Source organism: Littorina saxatilis, linkage group LG4 (genome assembly GCF_037325665.1).
Source record: "Littorina saxatilis isolate snail1 linkage group LG4, US_GU_Lsax_2.0, whole genome shotgun sequence".
Lineage (NCBI taxonomy): Eukaryota > Metazoa > Mollusca > Gastropoda > Littorinimorpha > Littorinidae > Littorina > Littorina saxatilis.
Window position 1 is genome coordinate 62,991,596 of NC_090248.1, and position 23,148 is coordinate 63,014,743.

The window sequence follows — 23,148 nt, forward strand, 5'->3', positions numbered from 1 at the left end:
AACTAAAAACAGTAATTTTTTTTATAGTCCTGGTCCTTATTTATATCTAAAAACCAGGCGCAAAGCGGCATACCCTGAAAACGCAAAAAAAGCAATACGGTCATCCTATGCATGCATATAGCTCATATAGCTAAAACCGTTGAAGATAGAAAGACATTTATTGAACAAAAAATATGCCCCACATCATTCTTAACAAGTTTTGTTCTTGTATGTATATCAAAATATTGATTCTCAAATGAATGGTTTGAAAAAATACGACTTCCGGCAGACCTAGACCGTTTTGAAGGAAAAAACCGTCTTTTTTTTCAAACCATTCCATGGCCATCAATATTTTCATATACATGTAAGACCAAAACGTGTTAAGACTGGTGTTGTGCATCTAGTTTGTTCAATAAATGTCTTTCTATCTTCAATGGTTTTGGCTAGATGAGGTAACAAGAGAAGGATATGGGCATTGGAATTACGTCAACATTTCGAGCATTGTCACAGATGAAACATTTACTGCAGGGTGCTCCTGATTAACAAACCGAGCAAAACTGAAAATTATTGAAGAGAAGACATGTCTGAACAGTTTATAAAGAGACAAGTTTGCAATCATTTGTAAACACCATTATTGTATGGAGGAGTAACTGTTCCCCTACCCCCTAAGAAGGTATTTCTGTCCGTCAACCACGTGAGCGATCGCCACAAATCGAGGCATCACTCGCATTTCAGTTTGGACACACCGGCTGATTGCAAATGCACAGTACGTGTTTCGACACTGAAACGTGACGATTGAGCGTCAAAATAGTTTCTTAAAACAGTCGAAAATGGAGTTAAATGTGACTTCAACACTCAGTGGCGATCGCTAGAGTGGCGATTGTTACTAGACGGACACTAGAAAACCTCAGAAAATGTAATTACTTTGCGATTTTTTTAACTGAAAAACTGTTGCGGTCTTTTTCTGTCGAGCGCGAGCGTCAACGTAAAACAACGTGAGGTCACTTCCTCCCCAAACGGTTAGTTTTTGAATGAAAAGAAAAATGTGGCGATCGTTACATTGTTTAGACGGACTGGATCGCAACTTTGAAACTCGGGTCACCGTGCGTCGATCAAGGGCAAATTGACCTCGGCAACATTATAACTCACTTCAAGGGTGCACAAACTTGTATTTACAGTATACAAAATTAGGTAAACTTGTGTTTTTGTCCTGTGAAATCACAATTAGTTTCGATGCTCTTGATATCGCTATGCGGACGGACAGATCCGAATCCCCATACATTTTTTTTGCGGAGCTAGTATAAGTTAGAATTTGTGTTATGGATATCGATTGTTGTTGAAAAACAATCATTTCAATGTGTTCTGGCACTCTCAACCACCACAGCATTGATACTTGTGCATGTGTGTGTTGGAATTTAGTTCTTTGTTTAGTGATGCTGTGGCAAAAGTAAATTCATCCGTCCGTATTTTGACGATCGCCACCATTCACACGCACATAAATAAACACATTATCAAAAATTTCAACTTTTATTTTCAAAAAAGTATTTAAACAACAACTAGTTTGCATGTTAATACAACAAATACAGCAGATTCTCACAGATATGGATTTAAAAGACTAAGCAAATCTGAGACTATCAAAATGGCCTAATACCATGAAACCTGCCTTCAGCCCACGAACGCAGAAGAAGAAGATAATAATAATGTGGAAATCCAGAAACAGGTAGACTGCTAATGTTCCAAAATCCAGAATAAAAAAAAAGGAGAAAGATTGGTTATTGGAATGGTTAATTTTTGACAAGATAAGACATTCACATGTCGATCAACCTAATGAGTAATGGTCTTTATAGTGAACAAACAGACAAATAATCATGAAACAAATGAAAGAGTAACCTTAGTGGTTTAAAAATATTTCTGGCAAGGATATGTGTGCATTTTTCTGATGAAGAGAATACAACCAACTTACTGTGCGATACCAGACTTACACGAGTTTTGTTTTTTTAATATTGAAATGCAAGCGAAAGCCAGTGGTATGGTGCTTTTTTATATTTAGTCAAGTTTTGACTAAATATTATAACATCGAGGGGGAATCGAAACGAGGGTCGTGGTGTATGTGCGTGTGTATGTGTGTGTGTGCGTGTGTGTGTGTGTGTGTCTGTGTGTGTGTGTAGAGCGATTCAGACTAAACTACTGGACCGATCTTTATGAAATTTGACATGAGAGTTCCTGGGTATGAAATCCCCGAACGTTTTTTTCATTTTTTTGATAAATGTCTTTGATGACGTCATATCCGGCTTTTCGTGAAAGTTGAGGCGGCACTGTCACGCCCTCATTTTTCAACCAAATTGGTTGAAATTTTGGTCAAGTAATCTTCGACGAAGCCCGGACTTCGGTATTGCATTTCAGCTTGGTGGCTTAAAAATTGATTAATGACTTTGGTCATTAAAAATCTGAAAATTGTAAAAAAAAATAAAAATTTATAAAACGATCCAAATTTACGTTTATCTTATTCTCCATCATTTGCTGATTCCAAAAACATATAAATATGTTATATTCGGATTAAAAACAAGCTCTGAAAATTAAATATATAAAAATTATTATCAAAATTAAATTGTCCAAATCAATTTAAAAACACTTTCATCTTATTCCTTGTCGGTTCCTGATTCCAAAAACATATAGATATGATATGTTTGGATTAAAAACACGCTCACAAAGTTAAAACAAAGAGAGGTACAGAAAAGCGTGCTATCCTTCTTAGCGCAACTACTACCCCGCTCTTCTTGTCAATTTCACTGCCTTTGCCATGAGCGGTGGACTGACGATGCTACGAGTATACGGTCTTGCTGAAAAATGGCATTGCGTTCAGTTTCATTCTGTGAGTTCGACAGCTACTTGACTAAATATTGTATTTTCGCCTTACGCGACTTGTTTTTAGGTGTGATGTGCTATTTTGCAGGTGTTTGGCATGACATGTTTTACAGGTGTGAAGTGTCATTTTGCAGGTGTTTGGCATGACATGTTTTACAGGTGTGAAGTGTCATTTTGCAGGTGTTTGGCATGACATGTTATACAGGTGTGAAGTGTCATTTTGCAGGTGTTTGGCATGACATGTTATACAGGTGTGAAGTGTCATTTTGCAGGTGTTTGGCATGACATGTTATACAGGTGTGAAGTGTCATTTTGCAGGTGTTTGGCATGACATGTTTTACAGGTGTGAAGTGTCATTTTGCAGGTGTTTGGCATGACATGTTTTACAGGTGTGAAGTGTCATTTTGCAGGTGTTTGGCATGACATGTTTTACAGGTGTGAAGTGTCATTTTGCAGGTGTTTGGCATGACATGCTTAACAGGTGTGAAGTGTCATTTTGCAGGTGTTTGGCATGACATGTTTTACAGGTGTGAAGTGTCATTTTGCAGGTGTTTGGCATGACATGCTTAACAGGTGTGAAGTGTCATTTTGCAGGTGTTTGGCATGGCATGTTTTACATGTGTGAAGTGTCATTTTGCAGGTGTTTGGCATGACAAGTGTTACAGGTATGACATGTTATTGTGCAGGTGTTTGGCATGACATGTTTTACAGGTATGACGTGTCATTTTGCAGGTGTTTGGCATGACAAGTGTTACAGGTATGACGTGTTATTTTCCAGGTGTTTGGCATTAAAGTGGTGGAGCTACAGGACAAGTTCAAAGGTTCCTACATCCTGGTCAACGACCTTGAGACCCACGACGTTGTCATGTGGTATGTCTACGTTAATGCTCGGCAGTGGTACATTGAATTGAAAGATACACACTGCTCATCCAAAGACGGTTTCTGTAGATGCTATGGGGATAATCTGCATTCTGCAAGTGTGACATCGTTGCAAAGTTTCAGAATTTTAGTGCACTGTATGTTGCCATATTGACATGGGTACTTTAAAAATGATTTAATGAAAATGATTAGTAGCTCATGACTGAATCTTTTCTTGTAACAAATTGTGAATAGATTGTGTTGCTGAAAGTAGAGCTACTTTGCTTTTACGGCTTTGCTTTTTAGAATTAGTGTCTGTTCCATAACCTCTGTCAATTTACCTCCATTTTAAGACTCTCTCCTTTTTAATTCCCAAAAATGTTTGAGGTTGTAGAATGGGTGTCCACCGTATGACGAGGCCACCTACACAAACTTGTTTTGAACATTCTTTGTCAGTTTCTTGAGACATGCAGAAGAAGTGATAGAATTTTATGTGAGGCCATTATTCGCCTTATGATCTTGACGTCTGTTTCGCTTTTGACGGCAGAGATTTGACTTGGGGAGAGAGGGTCAAGAAAATATTCTTGGTTTGTTGAGTCGCTGTCGTTTCACATTAACAGAGCAGTGCCAGTAAAGCGATTGTTTTTGTAAGAGCATTTTGGGTTGTTTGCAATGACATTTGAATACAGTTGAACCACCATTTTAAGACCTCCAAAAATCTGAGAAAATCAGATCTTACATTAAAAAGGAGGGAGTCTTAACCCTTAGGCTGGTTGTTGCGACTACTTTACGTATACTGTCACCTGGTTGTCTTGACATATGTCGTGCTACTGGCTCAGTCTGTTTGGTCGGTTCCGATTACCTCCCATGGATGCAAAAACCTATAACCGTTTTTCTTTATTTTTCTCTCTGTTAATTCACCAGTGGCTATGTAACATGTGTTATGGAATTGCACCAGTGTAAATTTTAAAATGGGGATCAATTTAGGAGGTTATGACCAGAATTTTTTTTTTTAAAGCAAGGTCATTTAAAGGGAGAGTCTGAAATCGGGGGGGGGGGGGGTGGGGTACTAAAAGGGAGGTTCCACTGTAATACTGTGTTTTGTGTTTCAGGCCTGAACTGGACAGCGCTAAGACCGGCCTGTTGACTGTCATTCTCAGCACCATCTACATGAGTGGCAACGTTATTCAGGATGGTATGCACTTTTTTCGTCTCCGTCCATCATGAATTCATCCTACTCTTTGCTACTGCACTGTTTTATACAGCATGGGTGGGAGTATTTCCGCCCCAGGAAGAATTTGGATTTTTGAGTCACTTGAGAAAAAGTGACTCTATGTAATCGGTCAGTGTTAGTCTGTCCGGCCGTCCGGCCGGCCGTCCGTAGACACCACCTTAACGTTGGACTTTTCTCGGAAACTATCAAAGCGATCGGGCTCATATTTTGTTTAGTCGTGACCTCCAATGACCTCTACACTTTAACGATGGTTTCGTTGACCTTTGACCTTTTTCAAGGTCACAGGTCAGCGTCAAAGGAAAAATTAGACATTTTATATCTTTGACAAAGTTCATCGGATGTGATTGAAACTTTGTAGGATTATTCTTTACATCAAAGTATTTACATCTGTAGCCTTTTACGAACGTTATCAGAAAAACAAGGGAGATAACTAGCCTTTTCTGTTCGGCAACACACAACTTAACGTTGGGCTTTTCTCGGAAACTATAAAAGTGACCGGGCTCAAATTTTATGTGAACGTGACTCATTGTGTTGTGAATAGCAATTTCTTCCTGTCCATCTGATGCCTCATATAATATTCAGAACTGCGAAAGTGACTCGATCGAGCGTTTGCTCTTCTTGTTTGTTGTTGATTTTTGGCTCACATAAGTGTAGCCTATGCGATGCTAACTTTTGGCTGTCTGTGCGTGCGTGCGTATGTATGTATGTCTGTGGTAGAAACTTTAACATTTGACTGAACACTGAAATACTAATTTTACCTGGTTATTATTCAAGCAACAGCTTCAAAGTATTGAAGCAATGATCAACATTTCGTCGGCACGTATGTAGTTAAAGTGTGTATCCAAAGAAAACGGGTGGTGGGGGGTTTTTGGGGGGGTAAAAACAGCTGACTGGTTTGTGTCGTGTGTGGTATGTAGACCAGGTCAGGGGTCAAGGTTACGTCAGATCGCGTAAAGGATTGTAGTATAGATACAGTTATCACCGAGCTGCAGTTCGCCGATTCGGAGAAGACAATTTCACATTGTTCGGTTTCGTAGCTCCAGAAAAATAGATAAAGAAGATACCAAAGGAGATTTCCTACAGGTTAATCTGCACAGCGTGTTTCCAGTGTCTGCGCGAGGAAGCGCTGTCGAAAGCGCAGTGTCGATCTGGCCAACTGGCAGTCGTGTCCCCGTAAGTAGGCTACAGACAGACAGATCTAGATCTAGTGTCTCGCACTCTTGCACCGTGTCACCTATGCTTCCTGTGTGTGTGTGTATGTGTGACGGAGTGATTGAGTTTGTGTTACTGTTTGTCGATTTCTTACGTGAGCCTTGAAGGCTTCGCCTCTTGTTTTATAATCTACCCATGATTTTTAAAGAAATAAGTCCTCAGCAGTTTCTCCCAAAAGGTATATATATGGGTTGCAGTATGATTCTGTGCTGAGTACTGTGTTGAATTACTTCCCCTTGAATACAACTGATCCTAAAAGTTAAAGACGTGTCTTTCGTGTTAGTTAATTTTTTCTTTAGTTTTTAGAGAGCTCCCTTAGGTTGGAGGGACAATACTGACCTAGATATTCTGCTAGTATTTGAATTGATCACGTTTAACATGGTTTTATATTTCACCCCCTTTCTTTTCCACACCAGGAGTTGACTCCAGAGACTCGCTGAGAACTTAACTCTCAAAGTCCTTTCAAACTGGACCCGCAAATAAAAAAGAGGGAAGAAGTGAATCCTGTAGTGCCTATGGCATGCATGGGGTGACCTGTCAGCTGTGACAAGTGTCAGATATCGACAAGGCCACTCCCTCACCCATCTCCTCCTCCCTCTCTCGTCCCAGCTGTCAGAACTCCCAGATAGCGCGGAGATTCACTGTGGTTCGCGCTATATATATAAGCTCTCATTGTTATTATTATATCGACAAGGCCCCTCCCTCACCCGTCTCTTCCTCCCTCTCTCGTCCCAGCTTTCAATAAGTTCTATTTTTGTGATGATGATGATGATGATGATGATGATAATATAATGCAGGGGGAGGAGGGAGGGGTCAATTTTTCTTTCGTTTAAATTGTAAATAGCAAGTGATTCATTGATTTCCTTTTAAATATTTTTGTTTTTGTTCCCAGGGGAGCTTTGGCATGGGTTGAAAAACCTTGGTATTGACCCGGAGTAAGTATTTTGTTTTTGTTCGTTTGCTTCTTCCTTTCCCTTGCAATGGCAATCTTTATTTGACATGTGAATGTTCTTTCACATAGGCCTAGATGATTACTGAGATGTATGATTTACGCTGACAACTAGGGACATAAACACTTACATATAGGACTTATAGATGAATTAATTGACATGACAGGATTGGTTTTGACAAATAAGTTGAACGTTAGGTGTGCTACTGTCTGTCTTCTGTACTGATTTTCTTCTGTCTCTTTCTGTCATCTCTCCTTTTTACATTTAGTCAAGTTTTGACTACCGTACTTTCCGGGTCATAAGGCGCGACTTTTTCCCTCGAGTTTGACCCCTGCAAAGGCAACCCAGCTATCACAATGGACCTGCCTTTGATCTGGCCGCACACACAGCGCACACATATTTCCACTCTGTATTCTTCCTGTGATGTGCGGCTTATTTTCATTCTTGGACCGTTTGGTGCTGCGCCCAATGGGTGACTGGATTACAATTTTGTTTAAAAAGAAGGGGGTGCTGTAGCGCATTGTAACCCGGAAAATACGGTAAATGTTTTAACATAGAGGGGGAATCGAGACGAGGGTCATGGTGTATGTGTGTGTGTGTAGAGCGATTCAGACTAAACTACTGGACCGATCTGTATGAAATTTTACATGAGAGTTACTGGGTATGATATCCCCAGACGTTTTTTTCATTTTTTGGATAAATGTCTTTGATGACGTCATATCCGGCTTTTTGTAAAATTTGAGGCGGCACTGTCACACCCTCATTTTTCAATAAAATTGATTAAAATTTGGCCAAGCAATCTTCAACAAAGGCCGGATTTTGGTATTACATTTCAGATTGGAAGCTTAAAAATTAATTAATGACTTGTCATTAAAAATCTGAAAATTGTAATCAAAATTATTTGTTTACAAAACGATCCAAAATTACGTTCATCATTTTCTGATTCCCAAAACATATGAATATGTTATATTTGGATTAAAAACAAGCTCTGAAAATTAAAGATATAAAAATCATGATTAAAATTAAATTTCCAAAATCGATTTAAAAACAATTTCATCTTATTCCTTGTCGGTTCCTGATTCAAAAAAACATATAGATATGATATGTTTGGATTGCAAACACGCTCAGAAAGTTAAAACGAAGAGAGGTACAGAAAAGCGTGCTATCCCGCTCAGCGGCACTATTCCTGGCTTGTCGATTTCACTGCCTTTGCCACGAGCGGTGGACTGACGAAACTACGAGTATGCGGTCTTGGTGAAACGATGCAGTGCGTTCAGTTTCATTCTGTGAGTTTGACAGCTTGACTAAATGTAGTAATTTCGCCTTACGCGACTTGTATTTTCTGACAAGGACCTAGTGTCAAAACTGGTCCATGTTCTGGTTCATGTTTTAATGTCCATTTTTCTGGTGAGTTACAGTTTTATCATTTTCTTCCTGTCATCGACACATTTTTGGCATTTAATTTTGTATTTTTTATGTTTATACATATTTATTTTTTCAGCATAATCCATGAGACGTTTGGTGACGTGAAGAAGCTGGTGACACAGGAGTTTGTCAAGCAGGCCTACCTGGAGTTCACCAAGCTTCCCAACGCAGAGCAGCCTGTCTTCGAGGTTCGCTGGGGTCAAAGGGCAAAGCTGGAGACAACCAAACTCCAGATCCTCAAGTTTGTCTCCCTGGTAAAGAATAATTACTGGAATTTGGTTGATTTGCCTGGGATTTTTGTTTTGTTTTCTGAAATAGACGAATTTTGAAAAGAAAACTCTGTCAGGTTTGTATAATAAGTTGTGAAAGAGTGAATGCTCTTGCTTTTTACTCTGACAAACATACGAGTGGCCAATCACTAGGAGGGGTGTGTCACAAACATACGAGCGGCCAATCACTAGCGAGGGGTGTGTCACAAACATACGAGCGGCCAATCACTAGCGAGGGGTGTGTCACAAACATACGAGTGGCCAATCACTAGCGAGGGGTGTGTCAGAAACATACGAGCGGCCAATCACTAGCGAGGGGTGTGTCAGAAACATACGAGTGGCCAATCACTAGCGAGGGGTGTGTCAGAAACATACGAGTGGCCAATCACTAGCGAGGGGTGTGTCAGAAACATACGAGTGGCCAATCACTAGCGAGGGGTGTGTCACAAACATACGAGTGGCCAATCACTAGCGAGGGGTGTGTCACAAACATACGAGTGGCCAATCACTAGCGAGGGGTGTGTCAGAAACATACGAGTGGCCAATCACTAGCGAGGGGTGTGTCAGAAACATACGAGTGGCCAATCACTAGCGAGGGGTGTGTCAGAAACATACGAGTGGCCAATCACTAGCGAGGGGTGTGTCAGAAACATACGAGTGGCCAATCACTAGCGAGGGGTGTGTCACAAACATACGAGTGGCCAATCACTAGGAGGGGTGTGTCAAAAACTTGTGGACAAGAGCATGTGTGAAGTTAGTAAGAGGAAACAAAGGTATTCGCTCTTTCACTACCCATACAAACACATCCTATGGGAGTTATTTCCAAAAATCGTCTATTAATTGGTGAACTTTGTGCAGATCCTTTTGATTTTCAATTGCCTGAAAAAATACCGTTTTACTTCACATATAAACCTCATTCATGGTTATAAGCAGATTTGACAGATCTAGTCGCACAAAAATGCAGGACAGTCAAATCAGCACCCTTTGTGCACCTAACAAAGTACAGAATCAGAATACAGTTGGCATTGACATGCTTGGTTCTTGCATGCTAATAGTGTTCCTTCTATGTTAAGATAGAAGATAATTAGATTAGTGAGCATTGTGTGTGCTCTGTATACATGTTACTTTTTCTAGTTGGGATAGAGGTTTGTCTGCCCAGTCTTTTTTTTCTTGTCATACGCACTGCAACCCCTACATCTTTGCTGATTCAAAGCTGCCAACTGCGACGCTTTCAGCGTAGCATGCTTCCTTTTAAGAGCAATTGCTACGCCAAGCTAAAGATTGTTACGCTTTAACAAATAATCACAAGCGTTCAACAAATCCCTCTTTTTTTGTCAGTCCTAGTACTCATTTTTGCTTCCCACTCCGTGTAGCGGTCACGAAATGGGTCATAAAACATCGTCTACACTGAAAAGTGGCACAGCAGATACTCTCTAATGGCCATTTTATGTTCCTGCATTGTCTCTACACTGAAAAGTGGCACAGCAGATACTCTCTAATGGCCATTTTATGTTCCTGCATTGTCATAAAAACTTTATTGAAAAGGTCTATTCTGAATAAAAGTGGATGTGGGAATCAATTATAGAAAATGCTACAGATTAAACACCATTTGTAACGCTGTAAATTCCAACAAATTCTAAATTGCTGGAGCCTTTGCAAGGGTTCTCAGGTTCTGCCTATTGGTGTGCATTTCTCTCTTCAGTGTTAATGCAGCGTGTTTTAGTGCAGCGTGTGGTTTGTTTTCAGATGTACAGCAAGGACCCGTCACAGTGGACGTCACAGTACCAAGACGCCAAGGATGCAACAGAGGAAGGGGCCAGCGCATCATAGAATACATGCATGTGATGGGGAACAGAAACAAGAGAGATGTGGTGTGAATGTAATGTGTCATAGTATACATGTGATGGAGAAAAGATATATGAGAGATGTGGTGTGAATGTAATGTGTCATGGTATACATGTGATGGGGAAATGATATATGAGAGATGTGGTGTGTGAATGTAATGTGTCATAGTATACATGTGATGGAGAAAAGATATATGAGAGATGTGGTGTGAATGTAATGTGTCATAGTATACATGTGATGGGGAAATGATATATGAGAGATGTGGTGTGAATGTAATGTGTCATAGTATACATGTGATGGGGAAATGATATATGAGAGATGTGGTGTGAATGTAATGTGTCATAGTATACATGTGATGGGGAAATGATATATGAGATGTGGTGTGAATGTAATGTGTGTCATAGTATACATGTGATGGGGAAATGAGATGTGGTGTGAATGTAATGTGTCATAGTATACATGCATGTGATTGGAAAAAGAAACAAGAGATGTGTAGTTTGTGTGAATAGTGTACATGGGCGTGGTTGTGAACAGAAATAAGAGATATGATGTGTGTGTGCACAGTGTACATGCCTGTGATTGGGAACAGAAATATTAGAGATGTGGTGTGTATGTAATGTGTGTGCATAGCGATGACCATGTGTACAGACATCTGCTGAATTGTTGGTGTTATTTTGTGAGTTCATGCACAATAGAAGAGCTCCAAAAATTACTCTGTTGTTGTTTATTTGAATGAGTTGTGGAAGAGTTTCTCACCCTTGGAAATACAGTGGCAAACAAACCAATGCGACATTGTAGGCCAAACAGTAGCAAGCAGCGTGTCTCCGCACGTAGTCGACAACCTGTGCCCTGAAGCACCGATGTGGGTTCTTTTAAACAAAAAGAGCGTTAAATTGAGCGGACAGTGCACAGACTACCCAGATTGGAGTTCATTTTCCAGGGGATGTGAGCTGTTCACATGATTTCACCGATACAGATCACGTGTGGAGTAACGCTGCTGGCGAGTGATTGGGCTGCAATGTCTCATTGCTTTGTTTGCCACAGTATTTCCAAGGGTGATAAACTCTTCCACAACCCTTAAAAACAGTTATTTCCCAAATATTGTCTTGTGAGAGAAGACGGAGTGTGTGTGTGTGTATGTGTAAGTACATTGAGTATGAGGTACTTTAACACAAGTTAAAGTGTTGGGTGAGTGGACATGTGACATACAGATAAGAGGGGTACACTCCTGTGCAGTAAGTAAGGAGAGGATGGGTCAGGACAGTTTGAAAAGGTTTGTTGTTTAGTTGTAATGGTGAAAATGAGCAGCCAGTGAATGATGTATGACAATTACATACCAAAAAAGGCTGAATGTCAGACAACATTCTCATGAAACTGATGACAGTTGACTAGTCGCCCTAGTGTTTGTTGTTTTGAATACCGGAAGCCATTCATAGTTTATGTGTGTGTGTGTGAGAGAGAGAGATAAGTAGGAAGTCGGGTACCAGTGCATTCTTGGAACGTGAAGAGGATTGTAAATCCAAAAACAAAGACTGCCAACGTTACAAAGAGGATTGTACTTTCAGGATCATTTATAATCATGTTCTGTCTGTTCATAATTATGAGGTTTATTGTCATTTGAATAAAGTTAATCCATATGTGCTTGCTTTTGTTTGCTCTGTTAGTCCAGGTTTCGAAGGTCAAAGAAGAAAGAATTAACCATCTTCCTGTCTGTCTGTCTCTTGCATACACACATATGTACACTTTTCTCTCTTAGATCACACACTGTGACTGAACAAACTCGGACAGAGCACCCTTTATCACACGCAATAACACACAAGGCTCTCCATTATATCCCATAATCAGAATGTACAAGACTTTCTACACATATTTCAATTAACACACAAGTGGAACAGATTATCAATTGCTTGCAAGAAGACAGTTTCTCAAGCAACATGGATGGCACACATGATGTATTCATTTAAACACAAAAGGATCAGGAAAACTTAGCACATTTGCTTTGATTTGCGCAGAACAATTTCATTCTTTACTTGCACATATCCAAACATTTTGCATTCTTATTGGACATACATTATCATATCAAGGAATTATCTGCAGCAGGAAAAAGAAAAACTTTTATGTCTCTATCATGAGAAATTCAAGTCTATCAGTACCATGACTCTCAAAGCAAAAGAGCAAAAAGCTCTTTCAAACAGTACAATTGGAGGTTATTAACAGAAAATCTTAAAAAGGAGGAAGTCTAAAATGGGATGGGGGGGCCTTAAACGGGGGGTTTCACTTGTATTGGTCAGTATGTTCAACAGGTAATGTGAAGACATCACAGTTTCGTTCCAAGAGAACATCAACCTTATTCAACCTTAAACGGTGGGACCATGTAGCTCGACTGATGCTGATTATGTGCAGTGAACTCGGTGTATCAGGGTAACGAACTTACCTACATTTCTTGATGAAATTCAATAAATTCATACCAAGGGACTGCAACTCTTGTTTCTATCATGTGTGTCATAAAGTATAGGGAACATAATAAATCAGTATCGATCATGTTGCATGGAGATTCATGAAGGTAAGAGAATCATATGCTCTACATCGATTTCATTCAAATGATCACCGCTTAGAAAACACCTAACAAATGTACAGGCTTACTTATTGTGACGATACCAAGGGAATTCACAGCACATTCAACAACAAATCTCTGTAAAACGTTCAAGTTCCTCTGAAAAAGGAAAGTATGATGGGTATTGTCAAGGCCAGAGCGCCATACACAAAAGTGGCCGACGCTAATGCACTGTATTTGATTCTCCGCTCCAAATTCTCTTCCGTTTGTCGCATCATCGTTTGCACTTCAGGGCCAACATAAATAACATTGTGATCACCCTTCAACATCTGTGATTTTTCTATCCCCAACAGTTTGCGAATTTCTTGGATCTCGGTGTCCAAATTCTTTTCTTGCGATTTCAAGGCGACCAAAATCTTTTCTGTCTCTTGTTGGATGTCGTTGGCTGTCGGAGAGAATTTGAATTTCTGCAACTGTGCTGCAGCTCTGGGGTTGTTATTGTTGCCGTCGGAAACAGAAGCATGGAGGTCGACAAGCAGACCGTCCATTTTCTTTGACTGTGCGCTGACCGATTCGCAAAGTTGAATGGATAAGTTCCTCAGCTCTTCGCTATTTGCCCCAGCTGTTGAGACAAGGTTGCGTAGTTCCTTCATCTTGACGTAGTTATTAATGGTAGTTCCAGTGATGCCAATGATGGCTCCAATGATGGAGCCGATGATCGACCAGTACTTGGTCTTCTCCGCTCTAGCGCGCTCTTTTTCATGGCTGTCGCGTAGTGCTGAACTCAGCACAGCGAAGCTCTCCCTTTCTGTTTTCTCCAAGTTTCGAATCGCGCTGACAACATCGTTTTCTTCACGGATGATAGCGTGCTCTTTTTGGACGAGGTCAAGGTAACGTGTGTCCCCTCTGTTCGTCTTCTCCAGCTCGGCACTGATGGCACGCAGTCTGGACTGTATGGTTTCTAGCGCCTGCTGCTGGTGTCGACGCTCCTCTTGTGTGGCCAGAAACTTCTTCTCTGCCTGAAACATACACAACACATGTTCGTGAAACGTGTGGCCAGAAACTTCTCTGCCTGAAACATACACAACACATGTTAATGAAACGTCTGGCCAGAAACTTCTTCTCTGCTTAAAACATACACAACACATGTAAATGAAACGTGTGGCAAGAAACTTCTCTGTCTGAAACATACACAAGACAAGTTAATGAAACATGCTAACTTCAAAAACGTAGGACATTACACACACAGCAGGTTAAAATTAGTAAACCGTTTTCTGCATTCAGACTTAACACTCAGCTTCAGAGTGGAATGTCATGAGATTACCTCTGTCTCTGAATTGGGCGTCATGATTTCATCTCAAGGGTCAATATCGTATTCTCTGTATCACAGGAAAGTCAGGCGAATGCAAAGAACATGATCAACACTGATACAAACTGTAGTCCGAAGTCACTGAGAAACACTTATAATCACAGTGATGTACATTTTAGTCGGTCTCCGGTCTCTGACCGATCCAATTTCCCCAGGACCTATAGCTTTAACCCCAGCAGGACACAGGTCCGATTAACCTACAGAAGAAGTTGTCAAGGGTCGGATCGTTTTTGACAATGAAGCGGACATGCGGACTGTTCAATTTTCAAGAGGAAAGCTTGTTTCGGTTTTGCCAAGCGAAAGAAAACACTGCGTGAGGAAAGCTGGTTTCGGTTTTGCCAAGCGAAAGTATGCACTGCGTGTGACCAGTTTGTTGAGTGAACGAGGCACCATATGGGATCTGATTCTTTGAATTAATTTATCCTCAAGTTGGATCAAGAAGAAAAAAGAAAACCGAACCCATATGGTGCCTCGAGTGCATTCATTGGCTCAGCAATAAATCGTTGAGAGGATTCAGTGCACAGAACTTGGTGTGTACGGCTCGAAGAAACCGATTGTGTGTCAAAACCCAGGACAGGATCCTGAAAGCAAAACTTGAGGGACCCGCAGAACGGTCAGATGCCTACCTGAAAAACATTGACAGATGGGCAGTGAAAAAAACCCGACAACTGTTCAAATAACTTTGAAATGTGATTCAATCCTTTGAGTATCTACTATCTAGTCATGAGAGTCGCGGAAGGTGGAAAAATTTAAACTGAAAAATCTTTTTAAATGCGGTTTTACGAGTCGTGTTTTTGTCCTATTGAAATTGCAATCTCAGGACACTGTGTCCTATTGATTTTCAGTCTTCAGGACAATTGTCCTAAAGGCTGCTAGAAAAATGTACATCACTGTAATCAACAATGACCTATCCTGGGGTGTTTGGTACTAGATGATTACCCGCTTCGCCGGGAAGAAGTAGAGCCGAATACCTGGCTGTGCCTGGGACCCGGGTGTACGCCGGCTTTGCCGGCGCACGAAGGAAAGGAGATAAACGCGCAAAACACTGGAGACCTTCTAAAAATAGTAACGTGCAGTGACCTTCTAAAAATAGTAACGTAGTAACGGGAATATGGATTGACGCCACACGGAGGAAGGGAGATAATCGCGGCTGAAAACACTGGAGAAGATAAGGAAGAGTTACTGGTAGTGGATCCCGACAACAAAAAAACAAAATCGGTTCAGCGCGCACAGCGCGGAGCACGTGTTGAAATATCTCATCGATGAGGTTGTGTCCGGGGTGTAACTGAATACGGTGTCCAAATTTGAAAAAGATCCACCGAGAACTTTGGCCGTGCATCGCGAACAGACAGACAGACAGACACTAGTCGTATATATATATAGAAGCTGCTTAAAGCTATGGTTCAGTATGTTGCAATAGCTTGGTGGAATCCCATTAGAATCCCGGCAGATTATTCCGATCTCCCAGGGCAACTTGCCATATTATAATTTAAGACCTGTTACTGTTAGTGTTAGTGACATATATCCTCCTTTGTGTGTACACGCATGCACAAGAACAAGTATCCTCCACAGTCATTATCACAGTGGTATCTGTAATGTTAGCCCCTCTGACGAGAGGAGACCTTCGAATAAAGGGTAATTATCTTCTGTTGTCTTTTTTATTTGCTGAAAATGTACTTATCATCAAACTGAAACCGAAAGGACACCTGCAACGTTGGGCTTATCACAAGAACATTTTTCTCAAACACAGGTACTGCTGCATTACCATATCTCAACATAACACATCGTATCACTCAGATTCTCCGCAAACCTCACCTGTAGGACATGGTTCTGTGCTTGTTTGACTTCAGTCAGGCCTACATAATCTTCATAGGCCTGCATCCATCGGTCAACTCGTCCTCCGGTCACAGTCTTCAGTGCCACGTCAGTCGGCATGTGACCAGTGATGGAGCGATGTCGAACCTGAATATCATGGCGGTAAGCTATTCCAAGATTTCTGTGTAAGCACAGCAATATTCGCCTTGTGTTTTGCATGTTTGATTGAACAAGTTTGCCGGTTTCCTCGTCAATGACTATCGTCTGTCATTTTTTAGTCCCGGAAGTTGTGAGAGTTACCGTTCTTCCTCAAAGGGAGGATTTATTGTTTCGGTGAAACAGCGGGGAGCATCCCGTTTCTTCTGAGGAAGTGATTATTTGCATGGTGCTGTTCTGCAATTATTGGCACTCCCTCCCCGGATTGATACCTCTTTTACTAGTGTATCGATAAAGCGTGCCTCTAATTGGTCCCTCCTTTCCCTGGGGACGTTTAATCTGAATTTCTGCACTGATATCCAGTTCTCAATCCGAGTTTCCGCACGCTGGTCAGTCAGTAGTTCCACTGATGATGATGTTTGTGTTTCAGTTCTAGCACTGACAAACGGCTCAGTCGAAAGAATTGAACACACACACACACACACACAGGCACACTGACACACACATACCAGGGGCGGATCACATCATTTTTAAGGGGGTGGGGGGTTCTAAATTTCTTTTTGGAACAATTCGACCGTCAATTACGCGGCAAAGGCGGCGGCGTTTAGTTGAGGGCGCGAAGCCGTTCGAACCTCCTGGAGAGGTCCGGGGGCATGCCCCCCCGGAACATTTAAATAAAAATCAAGGAAAATTGAGCAATCGGGTGCAATCTGAGCCATCAGTTTTTCTTTATTTTCTTTTTTTTCTCTTTCTTTCTTTTTAATTTTTTTTTTAGTCACGTCTAGGAAATCAATCAATCAATCAATATGAGGCTTATATCGCGCGTATTCCGTAGGTACAGTTCTAAGCGCAGGGATCTTTTTTTAAAAAAAATTTTATGCAATTTATTCAAGGCGCAGGGATTTATTTATGCCGTGTGAGATGGACTTTTTTGTACACAATATATCACGCATTCACATCGGCCAGCAGATCGCAGCCATTTCGGCTCATATCCTACTTTTCACTATTATTCCAAGTCACACGGGTATTTTGGTGGACATTTTTATCTATGCCTATACAATTTTGCCAGGAAAGACCCTTTTGTCAATGGTGGGATCTTTAACGTGCACACCCCAATGTAGTGTACACGAAGGGACCTCGATTTTTCGTCTCATCCGAAAGACTAGCACTTGAACCCACCACCAAAGTTAGGAAAGGGGGGAGAAAATTGCTAACGCCCTGACCCAGGGTCGAACTCGCAACATCTCGGGGTGTCCGGAAACCCTCCCCTGGATCCGCCCCTGATCATACCCACACACATACACTGATGCACGCACGCCGGTGTAACACGAGAAAATTACTCCCACGAGATGTTTACTCCGGAGTAAACATTTCGTACGAAAAAGTTACTCCCTTTACGAAAAAAGCACTCCCCCATTGCACGAGAAAATGACTCCCCAAGACAGGTGAGTTCCGAGTAAACATTTCGTACAAAAATGTTACTCCCCTGACGAATAAATAACGAATAAATTACTTCACCCCAACACGAGCAATTCACTTAACTTCCCATGCCAGGTGTAGGAAATTTTTACTCCCTTGTCCCCTGTTAGTCTTGGTGGTGGAAGGGGTGGACGGAGGGTAGCGCGACATTCGTGTGTGCGAGATCACTTATTGGCATTATCCCTTCGCCCGCATCCCATTTTTTGCGGCGTACGAGATTTTTACTGGAAGTAAAAAAAATGGGGAGTAAAAATTTCGTGGAGGGAGTAATTTTTTCGTGCCTTGTGGAGTTCTTTTCTCGTACGAAAAGTGTACTCGGAGTAAGAATTTCGTACGAAATATTTACTCCGGAGTAAATTTTTCGTGGAGTAAAAATTTCGTGTTACACCGGCACAGGCACTGCATACTCACCCCGATTCAGTTGGCGTTGGGAAGTTGCTGTTAAAACTCCGCGTAGTGATCGATACCGCGGCGGCATTACACGGACTCATCTTGTTACGGCTTTGTCATCACCTGCATTCATTTTGTGCCCTCTCGTGGACATAGTCGTTGAATTTTTTTTAAAGCACAAAAAAGTGACAATTGTTTTTACAAAATAAAACATAGGCGAAACAGCGGAGGGAGTAAAAAGCACAGGCACATGACACTTCGTGGGTGGACGGGGCCGGTTATGGAAGCTTTCCTCCTGCCTTCTAATACAACATTAGGAGAGCTCAATCCCCACCCACCCCACCCACACCCGCACCACCCCTCATATAGCATTCCCTAGATTCTGATGAATGGAAAAGAAGCAGCGTTCGAAATCTTTTTCCGACAGGAATACAAACAAGAAAAATGTTCATTCAAAATGAACAGCGTCGATGCAATGTCCACCAAAGATTTATTTTGGGAAGTGTTAAAAGGTTAGGGTCAAAAGTCAATGAATTGCATGTTGTGCTGGATATATAAATTGTTTATTTCAGTCAATGCTTGCTATGAATTGATCAAACAGCCACAAGAAAAAACAAGTCGCGTAAGGCGAAATTACTACATTAATTTTAGTCAAGCTGTGGAACTCACAGAATGAAACTGAACGTAGTCCGCCGCTAGTGCAAAAGGCAGTGAAAGTGACGAGCCTGTTTGGCGCGGTAACGGTTGCGCTGTGCTTCATAACACGCTTTACTGTACCTCTCTTCGTTTTAACTTTCTGAGCGTGTTTTTAATCCAAACATATCATATCTATATGTTTTTGGAATCAGGAACCGACAAGGAATAAGATGAAATAGTTTTTAAAACGATTTCGGAAATTTAATTTTGATCATAATTTTTATATTTTTAATTTTCAGAGCTTGTTTTTAATCCAAATATAACATATTTATATGTTTTTGGAATCAGAAAAGGATGAAGAATAAGATGAACGTAAATTTGGATCGTTTTATAATTTATTTATTTTTTTACAATTTTCAGATTTTTAATGACCAAAGTCATTAATTAATTTTTAAGCCACCAAACTGAAATGCAATACGGAAGTCCGGCCTTCGTCGAAGATTGCTTGGCCAAAATTTCAATCAATTTGATTGAAAAATGAGGGTGTGACAGTGCAGCCTCAACTTGTACAAAAAAGCCGGATATGACGTCATAAAAGACGTTTATAAAAAAAATAAAAAAACGTCCTGGAATATCATTCCCAGGAAGTCTCATGTCAAATTTCATAAAGATCGGTCCAGTAGTTTAGTCTGAATCGTTCTACACACACACACACAGACAGACAGACAGACAGACACACACACACACACACACACACACACACACACACAGACACACACACACACACACACACACACACACGCACATACACCAAGACCCTTGTCTCGATTCCCCCCTCTATGTTAAGACATTTAGTAAAAACTTTTTAATTAAAAAATAGAGCTTGTTTGAAACAGGTAGAAAGGAAGAGTTGATATTGCAATATCTGTACGTGGGAATGTGGTGAAAAAGAGTGCTAAAAGTAGTAAGTCGGCCTCAGATCCATTTCAAATATTTATTGCAGAAAAACAAAATACAAATTAAAAACAAAACCACAGAACCATTACCAGGTGTCATAGGAATGTTTGAAAACAATAGTTTTAATTTTACACTGTAATCAGAATTAAACACCTCAAATTGGCACATGCATAATGAATCACCTGGAATTGCAACAGGGAGATACTGAAGTAATTGGAAACAAACACTTGAAATTGACAGAGAAACAATTGAAAATATATTACTGACATGAGCGTACAATATTTTAATGGAAGTGCATTTTTAGCACGAAGCATCCGCAGGAGGATGCACTAACAATTACATAGTGCCACAAAATGTGTACGGACATTTCACAACCGTGCATTATTAGCACAGAACACATACATGGGGGCGCACAAAACATTATTGTACCATGATGATGATCGGGATTGTTGAAGATCTTTTCTTGTGCAAGGCGCCCCTGTATGACCGCAACTGATCCAACCGGCCGCATCTGAACAAACGACGTCGAAACGGCGCGAAACACGTCCTCTCGGTTGGTCTCGGATTGACTCGGCTCCTCTCGGTCTTTTTTTGTGTGTGTCTTTTTTTCTTTTCCTTATGGTCGGAGTGGTATATTTATGTACATCTTAGATTAAAAAAAACACCCGAAAGCTGTGTTTAATCGTTTCGCGTAAATTGTACATTTTTTTTTTCAGCTTTGAAATTGTTTTGGCTTGGAGAGTCAGCGCGCTTTGGCTTGGAGACTAATTCTCCACAGGCACGTTCTTCCCAACCACAGATACCAGCGTCGTCCGCGACGCTGGAATAAAACTCGCCGTCCGGTGAAACAAAGGAAATTCAAACTGACAGGATTTATTTAAAGTTTAAAAAAAGTGGAAGTGTGGAGGTGGGGGCACAGTGGAGGCAGACAAGCCAACCAACCCGGCAGCCAACCAAACCAACAATTAAAAAAAACTTCTTATGATGCTCTATAGGTTTACAAAGTTTAGACTCGAAATGTCTTTGCCTGGAAGGACCTCAGTCGTCTCGTACAAATTGTGTAAGATTTATTTGCATTTTATCAGTATTGCTAAAAATATATAATTTTTACATTTAGTCAAGTTTTGACTAAATCTTTTAACGTAGAGGGGGGAATCGAGACGAGGGTGTGGTGTATGTGTGTGTGTGTGTGTGTCTGTCTGTCTGTCTGTGCGTGTGTGTGTATAGAGCGATTCAGACTAAACTACTGCACCAATCTTTATGAAATTTTACATGAGAGTTCCTGGGAATGATATCCCCGGATATTTTTTTCCTTTTTTCCGATAAATGTCTTTGATGACGTCATATCCGGCTGTTTGTAAAAGTTGAGGCGGCACTGTCACACCCTCATTTTTCAATCAAATTGATTCAAATTTTGGCCAAGCAATCTTCGGACTTCGGTATTGCATTTCAGCTTGGTGGCTTAAAAATTAATTGGTGACTTTGGTCATTAAAAATCTGAAAATTGTAAAAAAATAAAATAAAAAAAAATTATAAAACGATCCAAATTTACGTTCATCTTATTCTTTATCATTTTCTGATTCCAAAAACATATAAATATGTTATATTTGGATTAAAAACAAGCTCTGAAAATTGAGGGCCCCAAAGGGTTTAAAATCGTGATCGTGATTGGCGTTTTTTGACCTTTCTGTGACCGTGATTGCCGAAATTTCCATTTCTGTGATCGTGATGGGACTTGGCCCGTGATCCGTGATGACAAAAAAATCAAGTCTCGTGATCGTGATCGTCATTTGTTTTCGTGATCGTGATGGGCATTATTGCAAAGGAAGAAGTTGCTGCCATTCAACCCCTCAGTCACTGAGAGGAGAGACGCCAAGGTCATGGTTCAGACAGAGAAATTCAAGTGCCTGCCTGCGCATCCGATGAAGAAGAGGATGGATAACCTGACAAAGAACCGCCCCAAGCGCAGCAGCTTCTTACATGAAAGCAAGAGACTTGCCAGAGAGCACCAAGCCTCTGTACCTCATCAGCACTACCAATCAGTTTCTCAGATCTGCCGCAGCCATGGAATGAAGACTACAAGAATCTTCAGATCTCCACCACAGTCCCCTGCGTTACCTCAAGAGATTCCCAGAACGACACTGCCAGGCGCACCCTAACACTCGCCATGATTGCTGAACGGTACCCTGAAGACGTCTGGATTCACGCATATACAGACGGTTCAGCAACAAACGCCGTGGCCAATGGAGGAGCAGGTGTACTTGTCAGATCTCCTGAGGGGCACACTTCTACAGCAGGGATACCGACAGGAAAGTACTGCTCAAACTATGCAGCAGAAGTTCAGGCCATCATGCAAGCAGCCTCCATGATTCATGACTCGGAAAGCGAATGCCCCTAAGTTGTTTTCCTCTCTGATGCACCGTCTGCCTTGGAAGCCCTTGCAGGAAACAAACTTCCTCGTCTGATGGAGAAACTCCAGGAGCTTGCCAAGACTCGACGAGTAGTCCTGCAATGGGTTCCAGCACACTGCGGAGTTCCAGGCAATGAAACAGCTGATGAGCTCGCCAAACTCGGAGCCAGGGAGAAACAACCAGACAACCCGGTCAGCTTCGCTGAAAAGAAAACCCTCGTGAAGGCAGCAATGCGACCACAATCCATGAGAGACGCATATCATCTCCTAGAACGATGGCAGCAAGTAGTGATCATGCGACTACGAACTGGTCACTGTCGCCTCAACGCCCACATGTTCAGGAAGCTGAAGCTGACCCCATCACCAACCTGTCCCTGTGGTCTGGAAGACCAGACTCCAGAACATGTCTTAATGACATGCCCCCAACTCAAACCAATCAGAGACAAAGTGTGGCCAGCATCAGTCCCTCTCCGCACCAAACTCTATGGGAGCAGATAAGAAAGCCACGACGTCAGTAGTAAGGAAGAGGTATGCCTCATGCCTCGGCGCAATGCGCAATGCGCAAGGGTAGGGTCCATCATAAAGTGATAGGTTAAGGTGCCTGTGTTTAAGTAGTGATAAGGAGATATTGCGCATAAACGGTTTATTGCGTTTTATATTTTGTCATGTGATTTCATGTGCCTGTACCTGTTGCTCGGTACTAATGACCACTCCAGCTGGGGTAATGACAGGATTACTGCCCCCC

General features: G+C 41.3%; 2 protein-coding genes across 5 annotated transcripts in view; one reads left to right on the plus strand and one right to left on the minus strand.

The window, feature by feature from the left end:
- LOC138965331 (non-structural maintenance of chromosomes element 3 homolog) overlaps positions 1-12,274 on the plus strand; it is a 34,491-nt gene extending 22,217 nt beyond the window's left edge. For all 4 annotated transcript variants that reach the window (XM_070337461.1, XM_070337462.1, XM_070337463.1 and 1 more), the window contains 5 exons: positions 3,623-3,714; positions 4,815-4,897; positions 7,041-7,083; positions 8,600-8,777; positions 10,539-12,274. In XM_070337461.1, the coding sequence (XP_070193562.1) occupies positions 3,623-3,714; positions 4,815-4,897; positions 7,041-7,083; positions 8,600-8,777; positions 10,539-10,622 (480 nt within the window). In that variant the 3' untranslated portion in view covers positions 10,623-12,274. The remainder of the gene's footprint in view (positions 1-3,622; positions 3,715-4,814; positions 4,898-7,040; positions 7,084-8,599; positions 8,778-10,538) is intronic.
- A 134-nt stretch (positions 12,275-12,408) lies between these two features.
- On the minus strand, positions 12,409-16,655 carry LOC138965330 (mitochondrial potassium channel-like). The gene is made up of 2 exons (XM_070337460.1): positions 16,376-16,655; positions 12,409-14,210 (listed from the first exon to the last, which is right to left on the minus strand). The coding sequence occupies exons 1-2, from the start codon at positions 16,592-16,594 to the stop codon at positions 13,341-13,343; spliced, it is 1,089 nt and encodes a 362-aa protein (XP_070193561.1). The 5' UTR covers positions 16,595-16,655; the 3' UTR covers positions 12,409-13,340.
- Between the last annotated feature and the right edge of the window lie 6,493 nt (positions 16,656-23,148).

What these genes read in the sequence shown, in the direction of transcription:
- LOC138965330 (XM_070337460.1), bottom strand. Translation starts at nt 16,594, where the DNA reads ATGCAAAACACAAGGCGAATATTGCTGTGCTTACACAGAAATCTTGGA. An exon ending in CACAGAACCATGTCCTACAG is followed by an intron (nt 14,211 to 16,375) that starts GTGAGGTTTGCG and finishes TGTATGTTTCAG; the next exon opens with GCAGAGAAGAAGTTTCTGGC.